The 23,885-nt window shown below is 43.0% G+C and overlaps 1 protein-coding gene across 1 annotated transcript; it reads right to left on the bottom strand.

Moving 5' to 3' along the window:
* Positions 1-15,069: 15,069 nt before the first annotated feature.
* Positions 15,070-16,107, bottom strand: LOC110560088 (testis-specific H1 histone). The gene has a single exon (XM_021655814.1). The coding sequence runs from the start codon at positions 16,075-16,077 to the stop codon at positions 15,070-15,072; it is 1,008 nt and encodes a 335-aa protein (XP_021511489.1). The 5' UTR covers positions 16,078-16,107.
* Positions 16,108-23,885: the final 7,778 nt, after the last annotated feature.

Raw genomic sequence — 23,885 nt, 5'->3', positions numbered from 1 at the left:
AGCTGGTAAAGACGTTCCATTTAGGGATGGACACTCAAAATCTCATATCCTTAGTACCTTGACTGTTTGTATCTGTCTTGTCTGATGCCTACTTCAAAAAAGGATGACCAGGCAAGGCTTCCAATGGAAGGACCAACCCAGGCAAAAAAAATCCCTTCAACCTACGTTTTCCTACCTACACAATGTGCTGGGGTAAAGGTGGTGTAGAAATTGCAGGAGCAGCCAACCAATGACTCCAGCTTGAGACCCATGCTGGGGGTTGGGGGGGGAATCCCCAAATAGAAAAAAAATGTCAATGAAGCGATCCCTAATGTCAACTGTCAGCAGAGAGGCTTCACCCAGCAACCGGTGGGAACAGATGCAGAGACCCACAGCCAAACATTAGGCGGAGCTCGGGGAATCCTGTGGAAGAGGGGGTGGAAGGGTTATAGGAGCTAGAGGAGTCAAGGACACTACAAGGAAACCTACAGAACCAACTAACCTGGGCCCACAGGGGCTCACAGAGACTGAGCCACCAACCAGGAAGTTCGCATGGGACTGAACTAGGCCCATTGCACATTGTTAGTATATAGCTTGGTCTTCTTGGGGAACACCCAACACTGGGAACACGGGCTGTCTCTGACGCTTTTGCCTGCCTTAGCGACCCTTTTCTCTCACTGGGTTGCCTCATCCAGCCTTAATATTCAGGGATGCGTTTAGTCTTCCTGCAACTTGATGTGCCGTGGCTGTTGACATCCATGGGAGACCTGCCCTTTCCTGACGAGCAGACATGGATGAGGGCAGAGGTCCGGGGAGGAACTGGGAGGAGAGAAGGGAGGGGAAACTGCAGATACAAAATAATAAATGTTTGTTTTATGAAATTGGGTGTACCAGTGTTTGTTTGTTGAGTGTTTATAATTGTAACAGTCTCCATGGGTTTTCCCCTTAATGAATTTGATGTGATCTTTTCTATTTCTTCTGAGTAGTTTTGATTTGCTTTATTTTGTCAGATATTGGAATAGTTAGGCCAACATTTTTTTGTACTTCTAGTAGCTTGGAATAACTTACACCAAGCTGGTACATGACTTGGAGGATGTGATATCTTTCTTGGAGGCAGCAAAAATCTGGATCCTGTTTTATAACCGAATTTGGTAGCATATATCTTTTTATTGGTGAATTAAGATCATAAAAGATCATAATTATTCTGAGTTTTATTACTGAAAAATGTTTATTAATTCCTGGCCTTTTTTGGGAGGGGGTTTCTTAGACCTCTTTTGTGAACTGTTCCAGGATTGCTTTTTTTTCCTCCATGATCCCTTCAGTGTGTTTGCTTCTCTTTACTCCACAGCATTCCTTCCAGAATCCTCTGTGTAGCTGGGCTGCTGATCATTTATTCCTTTGTTCGGTTATTATTATAAACAGTTTTTATTTATCCTTCAATTTCAATGGATGTTTTTGCCAGGAACTTGGGTTGGCAGTTGAGAACTTTCAGAACTTGGAATACATTTTTCCAAAGCCCTTAAAAGTTTCCATCAAATAATCAGCTGGTGCTCTAATTGACCTACATTTATTATGTGACTTGGCTCTTCTCTTGCACAGCTTTTAATAGTCTTTCTTTTGTTTGTGGTCTTAGTGTTTTAGCTATAAGATGTCATGAGGCATTTCTTTTCAGGTTCTCTTTTGTGTTTTTTTTTTTTTTTCTGTAAATCTTTTAAACTTGAGTGGGCATCTTTTCTCTCTAGAGCTGGGAATTTTTCTCCAATGATTTTACTGAGAATATTTGCGATGGCTTTGACCTAGAATTCTTCATCTCCTATGCACATAATTCACATATTTAGTCTCTTCACTGTGATTTAACGTTCCTGCATATTCCATTCATTAGTGTTTTAGTTAAGGTAGCTATTGCTGTGAGGAAACACCATGACCGAAGTAACTTGGGGAGGAAAGGGTTTAGTTGGATTACCCTTTCATATCACTGCTGTCACTGAAGGAAGTCAGGACAGGAACTCAAACAGAGCAGGGCCTGGAGGCAGGAGCTGACGCAGAGGCCACAGAGGGGTGCTGCTTACTGGCTTGCTCCCCATGGCTTGCTCAGCCTGCTTTCTTGTAGAACCCAGGACCACCAGCCCAGGGTTGGCCCCACTCACAATGGGCTGGTCCCTCCTATATCAAATCACTAATTAAGAAAATGCCCTATAGGCTTGCCTATAGTCCAATTTTATCGAGGCATTTTTCTCAGTTGAGGTTACTCCCTCTCTGATCGTCTCAAATTGACATATAACTAGCTCGCACAATTAGTTTTAGAATATTTATTATTTCATTTGGTAGATGATCCAATTCTGTCTATTGCACACCCCATTCCTTTGTCAGTGCTTTCCACGGAGCTTTTTATTAGATTTCTGAGTCTTGTCATTTCCTCTTTCATTTCAGTTTGTGTTTTCTTCAGTGTTTCCAGCTCTTTATTTAATTTTCGTATCTTGAATTGTCTTCATTATTTATTTAGTAATTTTTTTTTGCTTCCATCAGTTTATTCCTCACCTCTCTGTCATTCAGGTATTTATTTTTTTTCTCTCCTTTGAGTTCTGTGAACTCACTGAACATGTTTTCAATTGTTCTTTTGAATTCTGTAACTTGAATTTCATTTAAGTTGTTCTTCGTGGAGACTGTTCCTATTGGTGATTTGGGGCAGAAAACTATTTGTGTTTTTGAGATAACTTGGGCATCTGGAGCTAGAGTATTTTTAGACCATATATTTAGCCCATCTGCATGGAATCCAAAGGCAGGGAGGCAAGCTAGACAGCCAGGAATTGTTTATAAGAGGCAGTACTGAGGGACTTGGGTCTTTTACTGGGTCCAGGGCTGCAGCGATTATATGAGGCAGTTAGAGCTCCCACATGAAGAGGCTAGGGCATGTGGGTCCAGGGGCAGGAGGGCTGGATGGAGCCTGAGGTTGGGGTCGGTCCTTTTACCAGATCCAGTCTGAGGCTATGGTGATTATACAGAACAGTTGGTGTGTGTGAGTCTAGAGGCTGAAGGAACAGAGAGCTAATATGGCTTTGGGAGTCTTTTCCCATTCTTCCCAGATCCACATCTTCAGCAACGACATGGAGCCTGGAATTCAAGGTTCCACAGTGTGGGGTTGGAAGGAGGTAGGAGAGGGGCAGGATTTCCTAAAAGGTCTGGGACCATGGCCACAGACTCCGTATCTTCATAAAAATGTTGACTATTTAACTAAATACATTTAGCCCAAACTCATTGAGTTATTTACTTATTTAATTATCCTTCTGTATGTATAGTATATCTAAATCTTTAAAAAATGAAAAATGTTTTAAACAATAAAAAATAACAGTTAAGTAGAGGAAATAACTTTCACACAGAAATACAGAAATGCACCCTTAGAGGCCTACAGATCCTGAAGAAATTTCCAGATAAAATACCCAGAACTGCAAATTTGGGTGTGCATTAGATTATCATTTCACCCAATCTGCTGAAATTTATCATCTTATTTTAAACAAGAAAGTACGCAAAACAGAACAGAGCAAATCCTGGAAACTACCACAAGAAGCAGCTTCCTGACATAAAAACAAGTGTCTCTGACTTGTCTGATCGTGCGGTTCTTTTCCTCTTAATGGGTTGCCTTGTCCAGCCCAGATATGAGGGCTTCTGCTTAGTCTTATCACACCTTGTTATGCCATGTTTGGTTGATCTGAAGGGAGGAGGAGCGTTGGGTATGGGGGAGAGGGAAGGTGGGGAGGGAGGGGCAGCTGTGGTTGGGATGTAATAAATGAGACAGGAACAAAGAAAAAAAATAGTCACTTGTCACATGACTATTAAGAGAGAGTTGGGAGGGCTAAGGCTGTTGCTCAGAGGTAATGTTTGCCTAAGGTGTACAAGGTCTTAGGCTCAACCCCCAGTATTGCTACAAAAACCGGGGAAAGTTATTTAGTGGAACTGGAGAAATGGCTCAGCACTTAGGAGTACTTGAACTTGCAGAGGCCACAGGTTCAGTTCCCAGCACTGACACTGTGATTCACAATCATCTGTAACTCCAGTTCCAGGGAATATGATCCTTTTTACCACCAAGAGCACCAGGCACACCTAGGGTGCACAAACACACATGCAGTGAAACACTCATACACATAAAATAAAATTTTCATGAGAGCTGGGGATTTAGCTGTGAACATGCCTCTTCACAATGATTTGCTTGAGTTCAAAGACAATAGTAGATTATTTAGAGGACAGTAAGGTCACAGTAATAAGATGATACGAATGAGAGATGACGGCATCTGATGAGAATAAGCCAGCCTGCTGAGCGTTTATGCCAAGCGCATCTTGCTAAAATGACACCAGCGATCAATGAGCAGCTCCCTGGGCCCTTCATTCGATGTCTTGGCAACCCATAGGCTCAGCTGTAAATGCCAGCCTCTTCAAATTCTATATGCATGGGCTCGAGCAGTAAGAAGCAATGTCACGTCATCTCTTTTCGCCTGCATCTGGATTGGATCCTGGCAAACACCCCCATGAAGATGACCTCTGTGTGACCAGAGAAGACCAGAGAAGAAACTAGAGATGTAAGGGCCAGAAGATAAGTTGAACATTCAGTCCAAATATGAAAACAGGCCCTCCCTTTTCATTCTTATCTTAGAAAGTCATCACTGAGTTTATTTCATTTAATTAAAGTAGATTTAATTTTAGCAGTGGCTTACCTGTGATCTTAGGGTATGCCAAGATTTCTTAGGGGCCAGGGAGAAGACAGAGGAAGAAGAAGACAGAAGCAGAAGAAGAAAGAAGAAGAAGAGGAAGAAGAGGAAGAAAACAAAAAAAACAAAAAACAAACAAACAAACAAACAAAAAAACCTACAGGACAAGTGGCCTTGGAGTCAGGACTCATGGGAAATGCTTCTGTAAGACCTGGAGTCTCACTGCTCAGGATCGCGCCCTTCCCAGGAACTCTCACAGACCACAACTCAATGCAAAAGCAAGTTTTATTGCTATAGCGATAGGGTCGCCCCTCCAAAGACAGGAGACGACCCCGAACATGCAAAGCACAGGGTTTTCATACCTGAAAATCAGGTCACTTTTGCTCTATAGTTTACAGCTGGTTGTAGATAGTTGACAGCTGGTGGTTTCTCAGAACAGTTCACCCAGCCCTTCAAGAGCTCTCTGCACCTGGCTTCAATTCAAAGAATCACAGTTGTTTTTTCTCATTCCCAGGTGGTCCCTCACTTCAGAGAGAAAAGAACTAAGGTGAGCTGTGAGGCAGCTCATTGGGCCAAGCCAGCTCTTGGCTGTCTGTCTGACTTTTTCGCTATTGAAAAAAAAAAAATGATGAAGATTTGTTTCTGTGAAGAACGAAAGCATAAGTCAAGCGAAGCAAACACCTCTATCTGAGGTTGCTCTACCCAAGCCCTGTCCCCAGACGCACCCACTAGTGTCAGTGAATGGACAGGCTTCTATCTCTGCATGCAGTTAAGCTTCCTCACCTTTCTCACAGGCATTCTTTTATGTCACTAATGAGATTCAGCCTGTTGCTCTGCCCCTTACTCTGTTCACCTCACTGCCTCTCTCGGAGAATCTTCTTTGCTGCTCCTCTTTTGTTTTTATGTGATTTGCTGAACATTCTTTCCTGCGAATGGGTAATTAGTCCTGCCTTTAGTGGTATGTGACTGGTTTTCAACATTTTGCTGTCATAATCAGCGCTGAGTGAAATCATGTGAGTCCTTCTTACAGCAGTGCTGTTATTTTTTGATAACAAGAATTTTGCATTGGAGGGCTCTCTCATTTTAAAAAATGTAGTAAATACTGTCAAAGTGTCAACATATGAGATTACTTCCTATAGTAGTTGTTCTTAGTTTTCATTATATTTTCCAAAACAGCCTCTTATTGGGTTAATTTGCATATCTTTTGATTACTTGAGGCCAAGTATCTTTTCACATATTTGTTTCTTATACATCTTCATTCAACTTTCCATTTTCTGCTGCTCTTTTTTTTTTTTATTGGGTGATGTTTTCCTTCTTACTAATAAATATTAATAGTCTCAGTTGTAAGGACTCCCAGGTAAATATTTTGTCTATTTTGATCATTGTGTCTTTTGACATACAAAGGGTTTCATTTTGGCATAATCAATGCGTTGTCTGAAGCTACGGGTTCTGTGTTGTGTCTTTTGAAGGTGTGCTTTCTCAGATCATGGTTAGATTTTTTTTTCCTAATACTTCAAGTGAGTCTGTTCTATATTAGGTGTTTTCTCTCACTTCCTTTGTTTTTGGTGTCTGTGAATTTGGATTAAATGGAGGTTCTTATACATGCCAAGCCTGTATGCCACCACTAAGCTCATCCCTAGCTTCCACATTTGGTTCTTTAATAAGCTTAGACTTTGCCTTTAAAATGGCAGGAATTTTACTTTCTTTCTTAACGGATAACTAATTGTCCTGATATCATTTACAAATTAACCATTCATTTCTCTGTTGATCTGAAATGTCACATTCTAGGAAGACATAAAATCTGCTTGTATGCATTGAATTCTGTCTACTGCGCTATTTCCCATTGCTTCTCTATTATGTCTCTAGAGCTTTACGATGTATTTTAACACAAGAGTTTCCTCCCATTCCTCTTCTTCATCCAGGTGACGCTGAGGATGGAACTCACAGATGCTGGGCACATATTCTGCCACTGAACTGTTCCCAGCCCTAACTGTTGTTTTAAAGAGCCCATTTGCATTCTTACATGTATGCTTTCCCCAATTCATTTTGAAACTAAATTATTGAGTTTAAGTAGATCTTCTAAGTTCAGAAGTAGGAATTCCTGTGATGAAGAGTATCTACTAGAAAAAAAAAAATAGGAGGGCATCTTTCTCAGGAAATAGAATCAATTTCATCCCAATTAGAAATAAGCTGGTTAAGATGTTTATCACAACCATAAACATAGAGCATTGCATTTGAGGCCCTAAGCAATGCAATAGGATAAGAAGAAAGAACCAAGTGGGTTACAAAGAGTAAAACCGTAGCAAAGGTTGGAAACCACTGACATCCCTCTAATGGCTGAATGAAGTACTCATTCATAGAGACTTCTCATCCTAGAAGTGGGGCTCTTGCTCTTCCTTCTGAATAGTTTAAATTCCATTTATTTTATTTTATTTTATTTTATTTGAGTTACTGTATCCCGTGTGGCTTGAGTTCTGGAAATCTGGATGCAGTGACAGAATGGAGAATGGACACACACACAGACGCACAGAGATAGAAAAGCTGGGCTTGGGTGAGCCACGCACGCTCTGTCTCTAACTTCTTGTCTCACGGCATCAACAGGAGCAACAGGTGGGAGGCAGGAGCAGCCTTGTTCTTTCTCAGAGCCCTCCACACTCTCTGGGCCCTGGCATTTATTCTCTCTCCAGAGTCCTCAGATTTAAACTGTCTGCAGCTGGCAAAGAGCTCCTCTCAGAGCCTGCATGGGGCTAATAGTCTGCTGCTGTGGACCATCTGAATCAGTCCCATATCCCACACCTGGGACCAAAATAAATACATGTGTATATCTACAACAGCTGGCCCTGGGTTCTGAAAGTAAGTGGGCTGAGCAAGCCATGGGGAGCAAGCCAGTAAGCAGCCCCCCTTCATGGCCTCTGCATCAGCTCCTGCCTCCAAGTTCCTGCCTTGTCTGTCCTGACTTCCTTCAGTAATAAACACTGATGTGGAGTATAAGCAGTAAACCCTTTCTTCCCCAAGCTCCTTCGGTCATGGTGCTTCATCACAGCAACATTAACTCTCACTAGGACAAAGGCGCTGTAGTCCGGCAATCGCAGACTTTCCGCATCTGGGAGGAAGAGGCTGCAATTTCTATGTTCAGCACACACTAGTTAATCGCTCATGAGAGTATCCTTGCACACACTGTCAACTCTCGTACTCAGACCAAACAAAGGAAAGTTGTGCAGTTTCTGAGCCTCACTCAAATGAGGAAAGCTTTGCCAATTTCCTGTGGGTCTAAGGCCTTGGCTTTTGAGATGGACACATTCTCCTGGGACTTCCCTTACTCCATACACCGGGGAAGGGAAATTAGTCTCAAATACTTTTCTTCTTGTTTTAAGCCACTTTCTTTGATATGATTGAGACATAAAATTTAAGTGTTTACTGTATATACCTTGCAAAGTTTGGAAGTTAACATGCATCTATGAAACCACCGACACGACTGATGTCAAAAACACATCTATCTGCTGTTTCTTCTTAATTTCCCTTTTATTTTCTGTATTCTGCTCGTGTTTTGCTGTGGTCAGTAGATGAGTCCTGACTGGTTTCTGCTTGAGGAAATCCCCGCTACTTCCTGTCTGGCACATTTTCTGAGACCATGACATGACTGTCTTAGATTGGTCTCCATTCCCGTAAGAGGCGCTATGGCCAAGACAATGTTTCAGAGAGAGTTTATTGGGGCTCAGGGTTCTAGAGGGTTAGAGTCTGTGACCATCCCAGGGTTGGGGTATAGCAGCAGTCAAGCAGGCATGGTGCTAGAGCAGTGGCTGGGAAATCATTCTGATCCACAGGTATGAGGCACAGAAAGCTAACGGGGTGGCATGGACTTTTGGGGCATCAGAGTCTACCGCCAGTGACTCAGCTCATCCAACCAGGCCACACCTCTTGATCCTTTCCAAACAGGTCCACCAGCGGGGACCAAGTGTGCTGGGTAGTTATTTTTAGATATCCCCCTAGAAATGTGTGTTCTAAGGGGTCTCACTCTCTGCAGCTGGTCGAGTTTTGGGTCCCTGTACTAGTTTCCATCTGCTGCGGGAGAAAGCTCCTCTGAGGTCGGCAGTACTGCGAGCCTCTTAGAACCACCTTCATTTTGTTCCATAGGTTTGGATGTGCGGTGTCTTCATTCTCATTCAGTACTAAAAGGTTTTTTTTCCTATATTGACCCATTTTTTTCATCCAGTAGTGAGTTGCCCAGTTACCATGAGTTTGTAAGCTTTTTTGTTTGTTTGTTTCTGTTTTTTTATATCCAGCTGTAATTTATGGTGGTCAGATAGGATGCAGGGAGGTGTTTCCATTTTCTTGTACCTGTTGAAACTTATGCAGTCAGTTTTGGAGAACATTCCATGATCTGCTAAAAAGAGTTTTTTTTTTTTTTTTTTGTGTGTGTGTGTGTGTGTGTGTGTATTTGGATGAAATACCCTGTAAATATCTGCTAAGTTCACTTATGATGTCACTTAACTCTAGCATGTCTGTTTAGTTTCTCTCTGGATGACCTGTCTATTAGTGAAAGTTGGGTAATAAAAGCCTTCCACTGTCACTGTGTGAGGGTCAGTCTGTGATTTAAGCTGGAATAGTGTTTCCTTCATGAACTTTGATGCCCTTGTTTTGGTGCACAAATGTTTAGATTTGCAATACCCTCTTGGTAGATTTTTCCTTTGATGAATATGATACTTAATGTTTTTTTCCTATTTTTTATTAGTGTTGGTTTGAAGTTTATCTCATCAAATATTAAAATGGGTACACCCTCTTGCTTCTTGGTTCCATTTGGTTAGAATACCTTTTTTGTTTTTGTTTTTGGTTTTTTATCCTGAGGTGGTATTTATCTTTGATACTAACCTGTGCTTCTTGGATGCTGAGGAATATATCCTATTTTGTAATCCAATATGTTAGTCTTTTTATTGAGGAATTGAAGTGACTGATTTTGAGAGTTACCAACGAACAGTGTTTGTCAATTTCCATTATTCTGTTATGGTGGGGTTTTCTTTTGATTTGCTCTTCTGGGTTTATTCACTCTTTGTGTTTTCTTGGTTGTGGCTAAGCTCATCAGGTTGAAGTTTTCCTTCTGTACATCTTGACTTAGTAGATGCATGTTGCCTAAGTTTGGTTTGATCATGAAATGTTTTTCTATCTCCATCTACTATGCTTAAAATTTTGTTTATGAGTATAATATTCTGGGCTGGTATTCATGATCTCTTAGAATTTGTAATTCATCCATCCAGGCCCTTCTGGCTTTTAGAGTCTCCACTGAGAAGCCAGATGTTATTCTAATGGGTCTGCCTTTATGTTATTTGGCCTTTTTTCCTTACACCTTTAAAAGTTCTTTGTTCTCTGTGTTTTGTGTTTTACATGTTGTGAGCAATTTCTCTCCTGGTCTAGTCTATTTAGGTGCTAATTATGCTTCTTGTGCCTTGATAGGCATCGTTAGGAAAATTTTCTTCCATGATTTTGTTGAATATATTTTCTCTGCCTTTAGCCTGGATTTCTTCTTCCTCTATTATTTTATTATTGGTCTTTTCATAGTGTCCCAGATTTCCTGGATGTTTTGTGCCTGAATTATTTTAGGTTTAACATTTTCTTTAACAGTGGCATCCATCTCCTCTATCTTGTCTTCCATGTCTGATATTCTTTCTTGTATATCTTGTACTCTTTGTGACACTTACCTCTGAGATTTTCACTTCCTAAATTTCTCATTTCCAGTTTTACCTCAATTAAAGTGATTTGTATTCTATCTCCTTTCAGATGTTGAGCTGTTTTACTCCTCTCCTTCCACTGTTTATCTTTTCACAGACTTCATTAAGGGATTCTTTGAGGCTCTTGAGCATACTCCTGATAGCTATATTCTGAAGTGCTTGTCTTGTGAGTCAGCTGTATTGCTTTTCTTGCTGCAGGACAGTTGCTGGATTCTGGTGGAGGCATATTGTTTTGGGTGCTGATGGTTGTGAGTTATTCAGTGGCATCGAGGTATCTGGGGTTGGGACCATTGTGACTGGAGGGGTTGGCACCTGGCCTTGTCTTTGTTGGGTGAGTGTTCTGGTCCTTGGAGTCTACTGTCCTCTCTGATCTGAGGAACTGGTGATGACTGTGGGTTGCCTGCAAGGAAGTGCTTCTGAATCCCTGCCAGGTGTGGCCCCTAAGGGGTTCCAGGTAGAATGTGTTTCTAGATATTGAGAACTGGCACAAGGGAATGGGAAAGGGCTAGAAGAGTTTGAAAGGGTCTACAAATCGGCTCTGCCACAAGGTTTGGCAAAGGCCACAGGGAGGGATGTCAGAGAGCAAGGGTGATCTTACACAGGGCTGAAGATGAGACTAAGGAATTGCAAATGGAGGATGGGAAGGAGCATGAGGATCACTTACCTGATATCCAGGAAGGTGTGGCCCATGGGTTCCCTGTTAGAGGTCCTAAAGGTACTTTTCTTTTCAGACTTTCATAATGCAATGCTACACCAAACAACTTAGATGTGCCACAGATGTGTCATTTCACGTGCATAAATATGCAAACAAGATATCTATCGCACAAGTTGTCCCCCATATTCTTGGTCAGGAGGCGTGACCTTGAGGAAGTGTGTAACTAGAGGTGGCTTTTGACGGTTTCTGACTTGTGCCCTCTCTGCTTTGTGCTTGCAGGTCAAGGTGGGAGCGCTCAGCTTCCACAGTATTTGATGCCTTTACTCCAGCAGTGAGGACCCTAACCCACTGCAACCATAAGCCTAAATAAACTCTGTTTTCTAGAAGCTGCCTTGTGTTCTAGCAACACAAAGTATCTAATATACCTGCCAGCACTGTATTGTGTGCTTGTTTCTTCACAGGCTTGTAGGTTCTGGAACATTTTGGCACGTGTTATTTAAATACAATTGTTATTTGAGAAGCAGTTTTCTTATAAATTGGACCTTTTCATATTTTAAAAGGTTACTGCATGTAGTAACCTTTTACTGCAAGTTACTGCATGTATTAACTGTTTTTTTTTTTTTAAACAACTAGCCTAGAGAGTATTCAATGTTGTTTTCGCCAAATAAAACCTTCCATCTTGGGAGCTCTTTAGGATGCAGGATAGGAAGGTGAAACAGGATGCTCTAAGGGGGGATGACACACTCCACCCTGCAGGGCAAGTTAGAACACATGATGTCAACAACTCAAAGGCTTCAGAAAGTCCCTGAAATTGGCCAGGTACACTCAGCTCCTCGTGGTGGCTTGAACAGGAATGGCCCCCACAGGCTCATAGATTTGAATGCTTGGTCTTTAGGGAGTGGCACTACTTGAGAGGGATTAGAAGGCGTGGCCTTGTTGGAGAAAGTGTGTCACAGGGGGTGGGCTTTGGAGTTTCAGCTCTTCTTTCTCTCTGCTGCCTGCCTGTCCTGATGTGGACCTCTCAGCCCTTGCTCTGCCTGCGTGCCACCATGCTTCCTGCCGAGCTGATATTGGACTAAACCTCTGAAACTGTAAGCAAGCCCCAGTTCAATGCTTTCCTTTGTAAGAGTTTGTCATGGTCACAGCCTCTCTTCACAGCGATAGAACACTAAGACACTCCTCTCTCCACAGACATAATTTAACTGTGAGGAGTCCTGGGAGGCACTTGCAGACCAGGCTAAGACCAGCTGCTCTTCCTGGAAAGTAGCGCTCACTCTCCAGCCCTCTGAGCTGCCAGTGAGTTGCGCAGTGTGCTGCAGGGCTTGAGCTTCCATGAGCTAGCACCCATGCTGGCATATGGTTGTTCGGTGATACAGATGTTTTTGCGTCATTTTGCTCCTGTAAATAACGCCTCACCCCATATTCTTTTAACCCCAATAAGACTCATCAATTCACAAAGTTGGACTGTGGTGGTATCCTCACTTTGAGCTGGGGTAAACATACTTGTTCATGCTTCCCCAGGAACAATCTCACATAAATGTGCATTAAAACTTTAACAAACAGTAATAATCTGATTAGATTTTTTTTTCTTAGACAAGTGATAGGAAAACCAAGACCTGAAGTTAGGGACATTTCATTTGCTCTGATTAAAGTAACCAAAGGTTCCCATGTCTTATTTAGGGTTCCTGCTGTTGCGACTTTTTGACCATGGCCAAAAAGCAAGTAGGAGAGGAAAGGTTTTATTCAGCTTACAACTCCGCATTGCTGTTCATCACCAAAGGAAGTCAGGACAGGGATTCAAACAGGGAAGGGACCTGGAGGCAGGAGCTGATGCAGAGACCATGGAGGGTTGCTGCTTACTGGCTTGCTCAGTCTTCTATGGCTCCACCCACAATGTGCTAGGCCCACCCCCTCTGATCACTGATTGAGAAAATGTCTTCCAGCTGGATCTCATGGAGGCCTTTCCTCAACTGAGCCTCCTTCCTCTCTGGTGATTCTACCTTGGGTCAAGTTGACTCACAAAACTGTAGTGGAAGTTCGGGTGTCTCTAAAAACTCAGTTATGTTGTGGAAACATATTTTAATCCCAGGTGTAGGATATGGAGCGCCTTTCGATCATTCACAGCAGCTGACTATTTGCCTCGTGTGGGCGCTGAGAAGGGCGAGATCTTTGCCAGCTGCATAGTTTAATTCTGGGGACTCTGGAGAGGAAATATATGCCAGAGTCAGGAGAGAGACACGGTGGGGTGGGGGATCTGAGAAAGAAGGCTGCTGCTCCCCACTGCTCCTCCTAGTTACTGTTGCTGCACTTTGATGAGAAGTTGGAGATATCCTGAAACAGACTGGACTTGCCCCAAGGAATCCAATGACCACCCCCCACACACACACACACTAACCTTCTTCTCTCCTGCCTGGTGTTGGGGTGTTGAAGGGATTGTGGTGGAGAAGGGAGACAGAGATATAAGAAATCACAATAAAATATGATTTCTAAAAAACGTGCTTACACAAAGCCAGCCAGTCCACCATGAAATGTAGAAAAGTGGGGATGATTTATCTCTTTTAGTGTTCTCCAGACAGGAACCAAGAGGCTTTCATTAATGACTGCTTGTGAGGGCTGTAATTAGCCATTTGGAGGAATCCCTGTGTCTGAGCACTCAGAGACAGCTACTCCTGAGTGCATCAATGAAAATAAACTGAGGTGATCATTTTTGTCTAGACAGGCTCAAGGTTTAGATCTATTTGCTCCTGGTCCTATATAAGTTTAACTATTAAGCTGTGCTGAATGAAACTTTGTGTAAACAGTAATAATAGAAATATGATGGCTTCTTGGAAATGGCCTGCGTCATCCATAGCCTGTTTCTAGGAAATGGTCCGAATCATCCACAGCCTGTTTTAGGGAGATGTTGGGAGGTTGGTCTGATGCATGTTACTAGCTCTCAAGATCTAGGTACACCTATCCATGTTGAGTAAGCCTACCTGATTGGCTAATTAAACGGCCTATACCTGAACAGGGCAGAATGGGGTTAAGGTTCCTGGGCTTAGAGGACAGGAAGAAAGGAAAAGAAGGATGCCACAATGTATTAGCCTGGAGAAGAAATCACATAGGGCCAGGAGGACTCCAATAATGGCATGAAAAGGCCCAGATGAAGAATAAAAGCAAGTATTTATAGGATTATGGATGGAAGATAGGATGGTTAAGGATGGAATGGGGGCTGGGACACGGATGGTGAGGTGACTCAGACAGCACAGCTAGGAGTATCTGCCTGGACCACTGTAAATAAGGCAACTATAGAGTCTAACAGGTGTCTGTCTTATTGTGATAGCGGGTTAGATAATACCGCCGTGATAATCATAGGGCAAACAATAATAAACATTTTATAGCTCAACAGCTCATCATTTACTACAGCAGGGAGACATGGTTAACTGCAGATCCCTGTACTTTCCAGGTTCCAACCACCCAGGACTACACAAGAGCAGAGCTAGGACTGGAGCCCTGTTTTCCCCAGGCTCCCCATCTGTGCTGCTCCACTCTGCATAAGCACCCCATCAGGAACCACTGACACCCACCTCCCCTGGGCCGCACGCCACATCCCTTAACTTACCTTCCACACCCAAGATGTGCTGTTCAAGCAAAGCACTGTAATTTGGGACGAAAGCTACAAATTCACTCTAATCAAGTCTTGTCCTAAAATTCTTCTCTTGCCCCGTCTCAAAAACTCACTGAGGATTTGCTAGTGTCCCTGATGGAGATTCTTGTGGAATGGGGGTTTCCCTCTTTTTTCCCCCCTTTTCTGTTATGAAGGGAAGCTCTATGGGTCCTGTGGAAACAGCAGAACCTTGCCTCCCAAGCCCCTGCCATCTGGCTCCCCTCAGCACCCCCACCTTTTCCCCTTTCCCTTCCAGGGGCGAGCAAGAGGAAACACAGACTCGGGAAAATCTTGTAAATAGCTTCAATGAAAGAGCTGCTCTCCTTGGAGCCTATACGGAAAGGCAGCAGGGAACAGCTCCGGCCGTTAAGGATTCCTCGAGCTCCCGGCACCTTCGCATTTGGTAGACGACTTCCTGAGCGCTTTTCCTTGTCTGAGGGAAGCACTATCAATTTTGGCCACAGCTGGCTTCGGGCTGGCTTGCTTCACCAGCCTCTGGGGTTCCTGCCTCTTCTCTTCCCTGGATTTCAAGCTTGGGCTCCTGTGAGCTGCAGACCGGGGCTTGATGTTCTCCCTCGAAGGCCGCACTCTGCAGTCTGTTGCCCTGAGCCTGGCTTCCTCCCTGGGTATGGTACGTGCCTGTGTCTGTTCCCTGGCCTTGGTACACTCCTGCTGCTTGGCCCTGACACATTCTTGCTCCTTGGCTCCAATACACTCCTGCTCCTTGGCCCCAACGCATTCCTGTGCTCTGGCTCTGTCGTGGGCCTGTGTCCTGGCCCTAGCATGAGACTGTTCCCTGGCCTTGGCACGCACATGGTCCTTAGCTCTCGATCTGGTCTTTGACCTGACCTTTGACCTGGCGCTTGAACAGGTCCTCCTCGACTTAGCCTTGAAAGACCTGGCCTTGCGTCTCCAGACTTCTCTGGCCTTCTTGGCCGCCTTGCGACGGGAGCGGGGCCGGCGTGGTCGGGGGGATCTGAGGACGGTCTTCCCAGAGGAGCGGCCGCCCAGGGTCAGCCGGGACGGCCCCACCTTTTTCTTTGGCTTTGGAACCTTCCAGATCCTGAAGTAGCCCGCGGCTTCGCTGCCACTGACCCGCAGGAGCGTGCCCTTCTCGGATCTGTTGGGATCTCCGATGTGGCGGGTGATCTTCCTGCGCACCTCGTAGCCCGCGTTTCCCAGCTCCCGCTTGAGGGCCGCCAGGGTCAGCCGCTGGTGGCCCGCGATGGCCCTGAGCAGCAGCTGCGACACTTTGAGCACCGAGTGCGGACCCCGCCTGGCCGGTGTCCTCGGGGATCTCTCCGCTGGCTGCTGGATCTGGATCGTAACTTCTGTGCCTTGGGATTCCCCATTGGGTTGGGCCGTCTCAACCATGGCCCCGCTTCCCCCACCGCGGGGCCACCCGCTTTGCTCTGACCTAAGGCCCTCGCTGGAAGTGTGGAGTTCTGGGGGGCGCCCACGTCACAAAGGGGCCCCTCCCGGCCCACGTGCTTGCGCCCCAGTGGGAGGGCAGACACAGCCCGCCCACGTGCTGATGTTATGTCATGTGAATTCTATTAACCTCTCCTCCCAATTTCGTCCCCCCTACTCATGGCCCCATTTCTTTATGACCTAGCTGTGATCTCTCTCTCTCTCTCTCTCTCTCTCTCTCTCTCTCTCTCTCACACACACACACACACACACACATCTATAATTCTACATGTGATTGAAAGTTTAGTGTTTGTCTTTCTGAGTCTGGTTTGTTTCACTTAACATCATAATCCGTGGTTCTATCCATTTTCCTAAAAATATCATGTTTTTTTTTTTAAGATTTATTTATTATGTACACACTGTTTTGCCTAGATACATACCTGCAGGCCAGAAGAGGGAACCGATGGTTGGGAGCCACCATGTGGTTGCTGGGAATTGAACTCAGGACCTCTAGAAGAACAGCCAGTTTTCTTAACCTCTGAGCCATCTCTCCAGCCCCAGATGTCATGTTTTAGTTTCCCTTTCCAGCTGAAAAAGATTTTGTAGCATCTGTATACTACATTTTTAAAAATCCGTCTGTCAACGGATATTTAGGATTCCATTTCTTAAACGTGGTTACACTGGTTCTTGACCTATTGGCTTTCACCTTCTTAGAGTTCAGAAAAATAGAGACCCATTTTCTGCCACCTATTCATTGTTGGATGTTGGGGAAATAATTCATCATTCTGTCCCACCTTCTTCTCTGCTGCTTCCTTTAACCATCAAAATACTGAATACTAAATAAAAATAGTTTATTTTTTATTTGAAAAGCTATTTTTGACGTTGATGGGGGAGGACACCCCTGTGAGACTTTAGGAGACAAATATCTATTTCTAAAGAGCAAAACAAGTTGGAGTTCAGGATTTACATCCAAAGTCCTTAGTTTTCCAGAAGAGAAATGGTGCTTTAGAATCCTAAATATGGCTTTCCAGAAGACAAGGACTGCACTGTAAAGCACTTGATTTGCAATGCGCCTATAATGCTGGCGTCGTGGGAGCTTCAGCTGTCTTCTTTGCACCCACGAGTCGCTGACTCAGCCACTTCCACAAGCTCAGTCTTCAAATCTATGACCCATTGGCCTTGAAACGGTTACACAAAGTACCAAGTCTCTGGCAATAATACCACCAGGATCTATGGCTGTATGAAGAAGGAACCCCAAATCTTGTCAAACGAGAGTAGAATGCTATGGTTTGATTTGTCACTCCAACCCCTCCCCCCAGGGAAGTTTACTTACCAGTGTAAGGATATTGAGGTGGGCTGAAATTTAGACTGTGAGGGGATCCTGGAAAACCTAGGGAAGAGAACAGAAACTACAGACAAAAGCATCACCCACAGAATTCAAAAGATGGAAGAGAAAATCTTAGGCGTAGAAGGTACAATAGAAGAAACTGATACACCAATCACAGACAATCTTAAATCTAAAAAGTTCCTGGCACAAAACATCCAGAAAATCTGGGACACTATGAAAAGACCAAACCTAAGAATAATAGAAGAAAAGAAGTTTCCCAGATCAAATTTTCAACAAAGTCATAGAAGAAAACTTCCCTAACCTAAAGAAAGAGATGCCTATAAATATATAAGAAGCTTACTGAACAACAAATAGAGTAGGCCAGAAAATAAAAGCCTCCTGTCATATAAGAATTAAAACACTAAATGTACAGAAAAAAGAATGAGTATTAAAAACTGCAAGCATAAAAGGCCAAGTAACATATAAAGGAAGACCTATTAGAATTACATTGACTTCACAACAGACTCTAAAATCCAAAAGGGCCTGGGAAGAGATGTCTTACCATCTCCAAGAGACCACAGGTGTCATCCCAGACTAATATACCCAGCAAAACTTTCAATTACCAAATAGGGAAAAAATAAAAATTTCCATGACAAAACCAAATGTACAAGAAAAGATCATACCACTAAGTGCCTTCATAAAGAAACTGGCAAGACCTCATACAAGAGATTTAACAAGTGCACCGGAAAGCTCTAGAACAAACAGAAGGAGACACACCCAATAGGAGCAGACAACAGCAAATAATCAAACTCAGGGCTGAATAGTAAATTAGGAACAAAGAGAACAATACAAAAACAAAACCAATGACTGGTTCTTTGTGAAAATCAACAAGATAGACAAACTATTAGCTAAACTCAGTAAAAGGCAGAGAAAGAATATCCAAATTAACAAAATCAGAAATGAAAAAGGACATAGCAACAGCCAAAGAATTGTTCTTATTTCAAAAACCTGTGTCTCACTAAAATTGGAAAATCTGAATGAAATGGGTGGTTTTTGTAAAAGAATTTTTTTCTATGCCTGCCCTTGCTCCCAAATAATGACACAGAGACCTTTATATTAATTAATAAGAGATTTAGGCACCATAGCTGGGCAGATTCTCAGTCAGCTCAATCTAAATTAACCCCACTAATCCTGACGCTGGCCTACTTGCCCTATTACCTGCCATCTTAGTCTTACCCCGGCTGCTTCTGCTCCAGCTCTGCCCTCATGGCAACCTTCTCTCCCAGCATTCTCCCTGGGAAGTTCCTCCTTATCCTCTTCTACCCAGCTATTAACTGTTCAGCTCTCTATTGACCAATTAGAGGGTGATGGAGACCAATTTTACATAACATTGAGACAGGAGATGCTTCATCATAATGCCAATGTCTGGGCTGCAACCAGATTTCTGGTATATCAGCATTTGAATACACAAAGCACAAAACATCTTCCAACATCTCCCTGTTTTTAGTCTAATAAAAGGCTCTTTGTCTTACAATAATAAACTATATACAATAAGAACAATTATGAAAATTATCAAGTAGGAGTTACATTCATAATGTATTTGGTTCTGGTAAGTTCAAAATTCTGTACTTAAATCACTTTCTACCTTAACTTGCATTTATCAATCTAAAAATGTATTTTTAGACCTTTAAACATTTTCTTAAATCTTAAACAACTTCAGTTTAATTGTCGGACTGTATCTACCTAGTCTTCAACCCCATCAGAGACCTGAAAAGAATAAATATTACCTGAGTGGACGCAGTTTCTTGCCCAGTGGCTGCTTCACCACAGTTGAGGCAAACTCCATATGGAGGTTCTTTGATGCCCATCATCTTCCTCGAAGTAGAATGGGGGTGCTGCCAGGGGCAGACATGACTCACTGTCAAAAACAAAACAAAACAAACCTTTAATTAATAAAACATCTTTAAATGCCATATTCTGGAGCTCTTTGAGGCTTTGAAGACCATCCATCTATTTATAGTGGTTATGAATAGGCAAGTGTTGCTTGTTTCCAGCTGTTTACTATCTGATTAATTCTGAAAACATCGCCAGGAGGCTAAATAATGATTATTTTTGTAAATAACTGAACTAGTACCTAACATGACCATAAGTTTGATTGACTGACTATTGACTTGACTTGCATTTCTTAATTATCCTAAACAATTTTTAACAGTGGCCCTCAAAAGGACTAGAGCTTTACATAGCACTTTTTAGTGAACAGCATAGGTACAAAACCTTAAACAAGAGTTGAAACATACAGTATGTTGTAGAAAAATATACTCTTAGCTTTGTATCAATATACAAAATCCAAACCAATGTAAAATTTTTTGGCTTGTTGAATGCCCTTTAGTTTAAAAGTAGATTCAATAACATACCCTTTCATCCTAGCATTCCTAAATCCTCTCTTTTTATTTTCATCCCTTCTCCTCACTCTTCCCCTTAACACTAGATAGAAGAAAGAAGAAGGAAAAGAAAAAGAGAAAAGGAATACCTGAATCTAAACTCCTTTAATTTGGTTTCTCCCCAACCAAGACCACTAACAGCTTGTGATCAACACCCCTAAATGATGACAAACATTCACCACCCACTTAACAACCAAAAAGCAACCACCCCACCTCTTGGGAATGGGGTGTCATTCTATTAAAATTGCTTCCTGCAATCTGCGGTGACAGAAACTTTTGGGGGTCCCTAAGAAAATTGGGATATTGGCCAAGTCCTAGGAGAGCTAGCTGTAACATTTGCTGTTTTGTCTCTGCATGATGGGAATGTGCAGGGTTTAACCGAAGTCCTGGTTGGAACACTCTGTGAGGTTGGACCACCTTAGCGAGCCATTTTGAAGATGTTCTGGATGCAGATTTTTGAAGAAACAGCTACTGAGACAGTCTGTGAAGTTGGATCCCCTGATCTTCTTTGGTGTCTGGTCCCTTTGCTCTGTTAACATATAAAATTTAAGAAGTAGTATGCACTTCTGCATTAACACATTTATAAAATGTGCAGGCTTCATAAATCAGCTAAAGATGATTCTCTGCTACATGTTTCAGTAAAGAAGGCACTTGTCTTTCTTTGTAAGTCAGTTTGGACTGTATAACCAAACTATAACATAAATTTTCATCCATGACATATGACAGGATGGCATATAAGTCCTGAGGACTATAGCTATAGCCAGCAAAATGTATTAGCTATGCAGAGACATTTTCTCATGTCTCAGTTAGTCTCAGAGCTGTTTCCACGTAGAGGGACCAGCAATTCATGTTCCCTGCTTTGTTGTTCTTAGTTGCTTCCTTCATGTCTGCAGTCAAGATTTTCAGGAGGTCTCCTCTGGTCACATCTAATTGTCAATTTTGAAGGAATCCATAGCTTTTCTTCTCCTGTTGGAACAATGAGACCATGGCAAAAAGAGAAAGGAAGGAAGGAAGGAAGGAAGGAAGGAAGGAAGGAAGGAAGGAAGGAGAAGAGAGAGAGGGAGAAAGAGAGAGAAGATACTACACTAAGTTAAAGTTAGTTTCATCCGAGGATGTGAGGTTGTTCAACATACACAAATCAACAAACTCAATAAACTCAATAAATGTAATATAAATAAGAAATCACCTTTTTATCTCAAAAGGTGCAGGAGGCTTTATGCTGACACACCATTTTACACAATGAAAACTTTCCCTGTGTCACAAGGCTAGCCAAAGAGAGGCTCTCTGCGAAGTCACTTGTTGACTAAAGAAGAGGTCGGGTTGTAACCAAGAAACAAGGAGGAAAGGGCCTGCACAATAGAGAGTTCCAGAGAAGACTTAACACGGGTCTCATGGTTTTGCCTTCAGGGGACTCCTTCAGGGTTCATTGTGGGGATTCCGCATAACTGTGATGACATGTAAGCTTGATAGCGGGAAACTGAACAAAAATAGCTCATGGTGCGAACTTCATCTCTAACCTGAGAATATGAGACTAACAGTAATGACAGCAGTTATGAATAGATAATCCAATATTAATTTTTTCAGTGCATATGTTAATTGTACATAAGACTGTGTTACATAAGGACAATCCACCCAAGTACACATTGCACAGTGAACCCTTCCCCGACCTCCTCATCGTCCTTCCGTTCATTCATTTACCTTTGTTCCTCTAGGCAGTTTGCTTCCACTTTCAAGCATATACCCATGTGCTTTTATGTGTCTATATAAACTCTAGGAACCGTAAATGAGAGACATGATTCCTGCTCTGACTTGATAAATCTCCAAGTAGGCTTCCATGTTACTTCCATGTCTCATGGGTATTATTAAACTATTTTCTAGATATGGAAACCCGAGGAACTGAAATACTAAATAGCTTTCTAAAAGTCCCTAGACTGACAGTGATGTCAGCACGTCGGAGGAGCAGGGAGTCTTGGATGCCCTCCCCTACATGTATGTGCTGTGAGCCTCAACACACAGAGACAATCTCCCCTGAGAAAGCCAAAGTCCAGCTGAAAAATGTACACATTGGGTGAATGGGAAAAGACCTATGTGGGACTGAGTATAAAAATAACAAATACTCTCTTGCCACCTCTGAGTACAACACCTTATAATTTAAAAAAAAAAAAAAATCCTCAAACCCAACCTCTTCCTGAGGGCTAAGTATCTGCTATCACACACAGTTCCCAACTCTCTATGGGGGACCAGAGCACATGACAACCCCTTAGCCAACTTGGCTGATCTGGATTAGTGTCTGGGGCAAGCTACTGGTTTCTGTTGTTGTTGCTGCTGCGGTGGTGGTGGTGGTGGTGGTGGTGGTGGTGGTGTGTGTGTGTGTGTGTGTGTGTGTGTGTGTGCAAACTCATGGGTGAGGGTGGGCAAAGGCAGGTGGATCTCTGTGAGTTTGAGGCCAGTCTGAGCTACACAGTGAGTTCCATAACAGCCAGCGTTACTCATTAAGACCTGTCGAAAAATAAAATGTAATAAAAATGTTCTTACTCGGTTTTGAAAGAATTACATATTTATTAGGGAGAGTTCGGAAATGCTGAAAATTGCAAGAAAAGAGTTCCCTGAATCTCTGAGATCTAAATGCACAGTTCTTGTATTTGAATTCTTGAATCTTGCAGAAGAGTTGGGGGGAAGGGGAAAGGGACCCAAAGAGGACAAGAACTCCACAAGAAGACCAAGAGAGTCAACTAACGTAGGCCCACGGGGGCTCACGGAGACTGAGCCACTAACCTGGATTGGGGTCTCTTACTGACATGAACACAGTTGTCTGCTTCTGGATGACTTTCCTCTGGCTGGGAAGCCTTGTCTGGTCTCAGAAGAAGAGGACGAAATTAGTTCTGATGCAACATGAAGTGGCAGGGCAGGATGTCATGGGGTTGTGGGTGTGAGGGGAGGGGGCTCCATTCTCTGAGGAGAAGGGGAAGGACAAAATGGCAGAAGAGGGTAGGAGGGTGGGATTGGGAGGAGAGGAGGGATGGGGCTGTGATTGGCATGTAAAGTGCATAGATAAATAAAGAGAAAGATGTTCTTACTTGGTTTTGAAAGAATTATTTATTAGGGAGAGTTTAGAAATGCTGACAATTGCAAGGAAAGTGTCCCCTGAATCTACACTATCTAAATACACTATTCAGATTTAGGAATATTTTATAAACTATTTCCTTCAAGTGTTCTTTAAAAAAAAAAACAAAAAACACTTGCAATTACAATTATGTGCAATTATAATTGCTATTTTCCTTATGAGATATTGTAAGTAGTTGCTAATGTACTCTGACATTTTGACATTTTTAAATTAATAGCAAAGGTAGGTACGATCAGGTTTAAGCCACTTACCAATATTCTAGAATTTAGTTATTGTCTTTCGATGGTTTTTTGGCTTTATATTGAAAATGCACTGCAGTGATCACCCTTTGAACCTCTTTGCTTACACATGGAACTTCTCTCTAGGAAGCTTGAAAATGTCTGCCTGGAGAATGCGTACAAGCCAAGATGACCCGTCCTGCAGGGCAAGTCAAGAGGGTTTACCTGAAAGAGAGAGTGGGAATGATCGGGGCAGAGACGCGAAGAAGGGAGTCAAGACAGGTTTCTGATCAAGACTCATTTGTCAGGCACTCAAACAGCTTTTTTAAAGCAAAAAGCCACCATCAACTTTCTTATAGCAACAGCCCATGTGCGTCTCTTGGCAAAACACCCAAGGATTCGCTCAAGGCTACACAAGGTTTGTTACCTGGTTCTCAGGAGCAGAGCACCCGCTGGAGAAACTGACAGCGTCAGTCTCCGAGAAACTGAACTTTAGATTAACCCCGCATCTGCCGAGGACACGAGGCAAAATTCCATCACCAGACTCCTTCACCACATTGCCCCCAAAGGGCTGGGAAGATCTGAACTTCCATCAGATAGGGCTTTACTGAGGGTTTAATGTCCTCAGTGACACGGCTGAGCCAAGCAGGCATTGCTGTCAC

This window comes from Meriones unguiculatus, chromosome 8 (genome assembly GCF_030254825.1).
Source record: "Meriones unguiculatus strain TT.TT164.6M chromosome 8, Bangor_MerUng_6.1, whole genome shotgun sequence".
NCBI classification, from domain to species: domain Eukaryota; kingdom Metazoa; phylum Chordata; class Mammalia; order Rodentia; family Muridae; genus Meriones; species Meriones unguiculatus.
Note: the sequence above shows the minus strand (reverse complement) of the source record. Positions and strands in the feature narration are given on the sequence as shown.

Excerpts from the sequence above, each read along its gene's own strand:
- LOC110560088 (XM_021655814.1), bottom strand. The coding sequence starts at position 16,077 with ATGGTTGAGACGGCCCAACCCAATGGGGAATCCCAAGGCACAGAAGTT.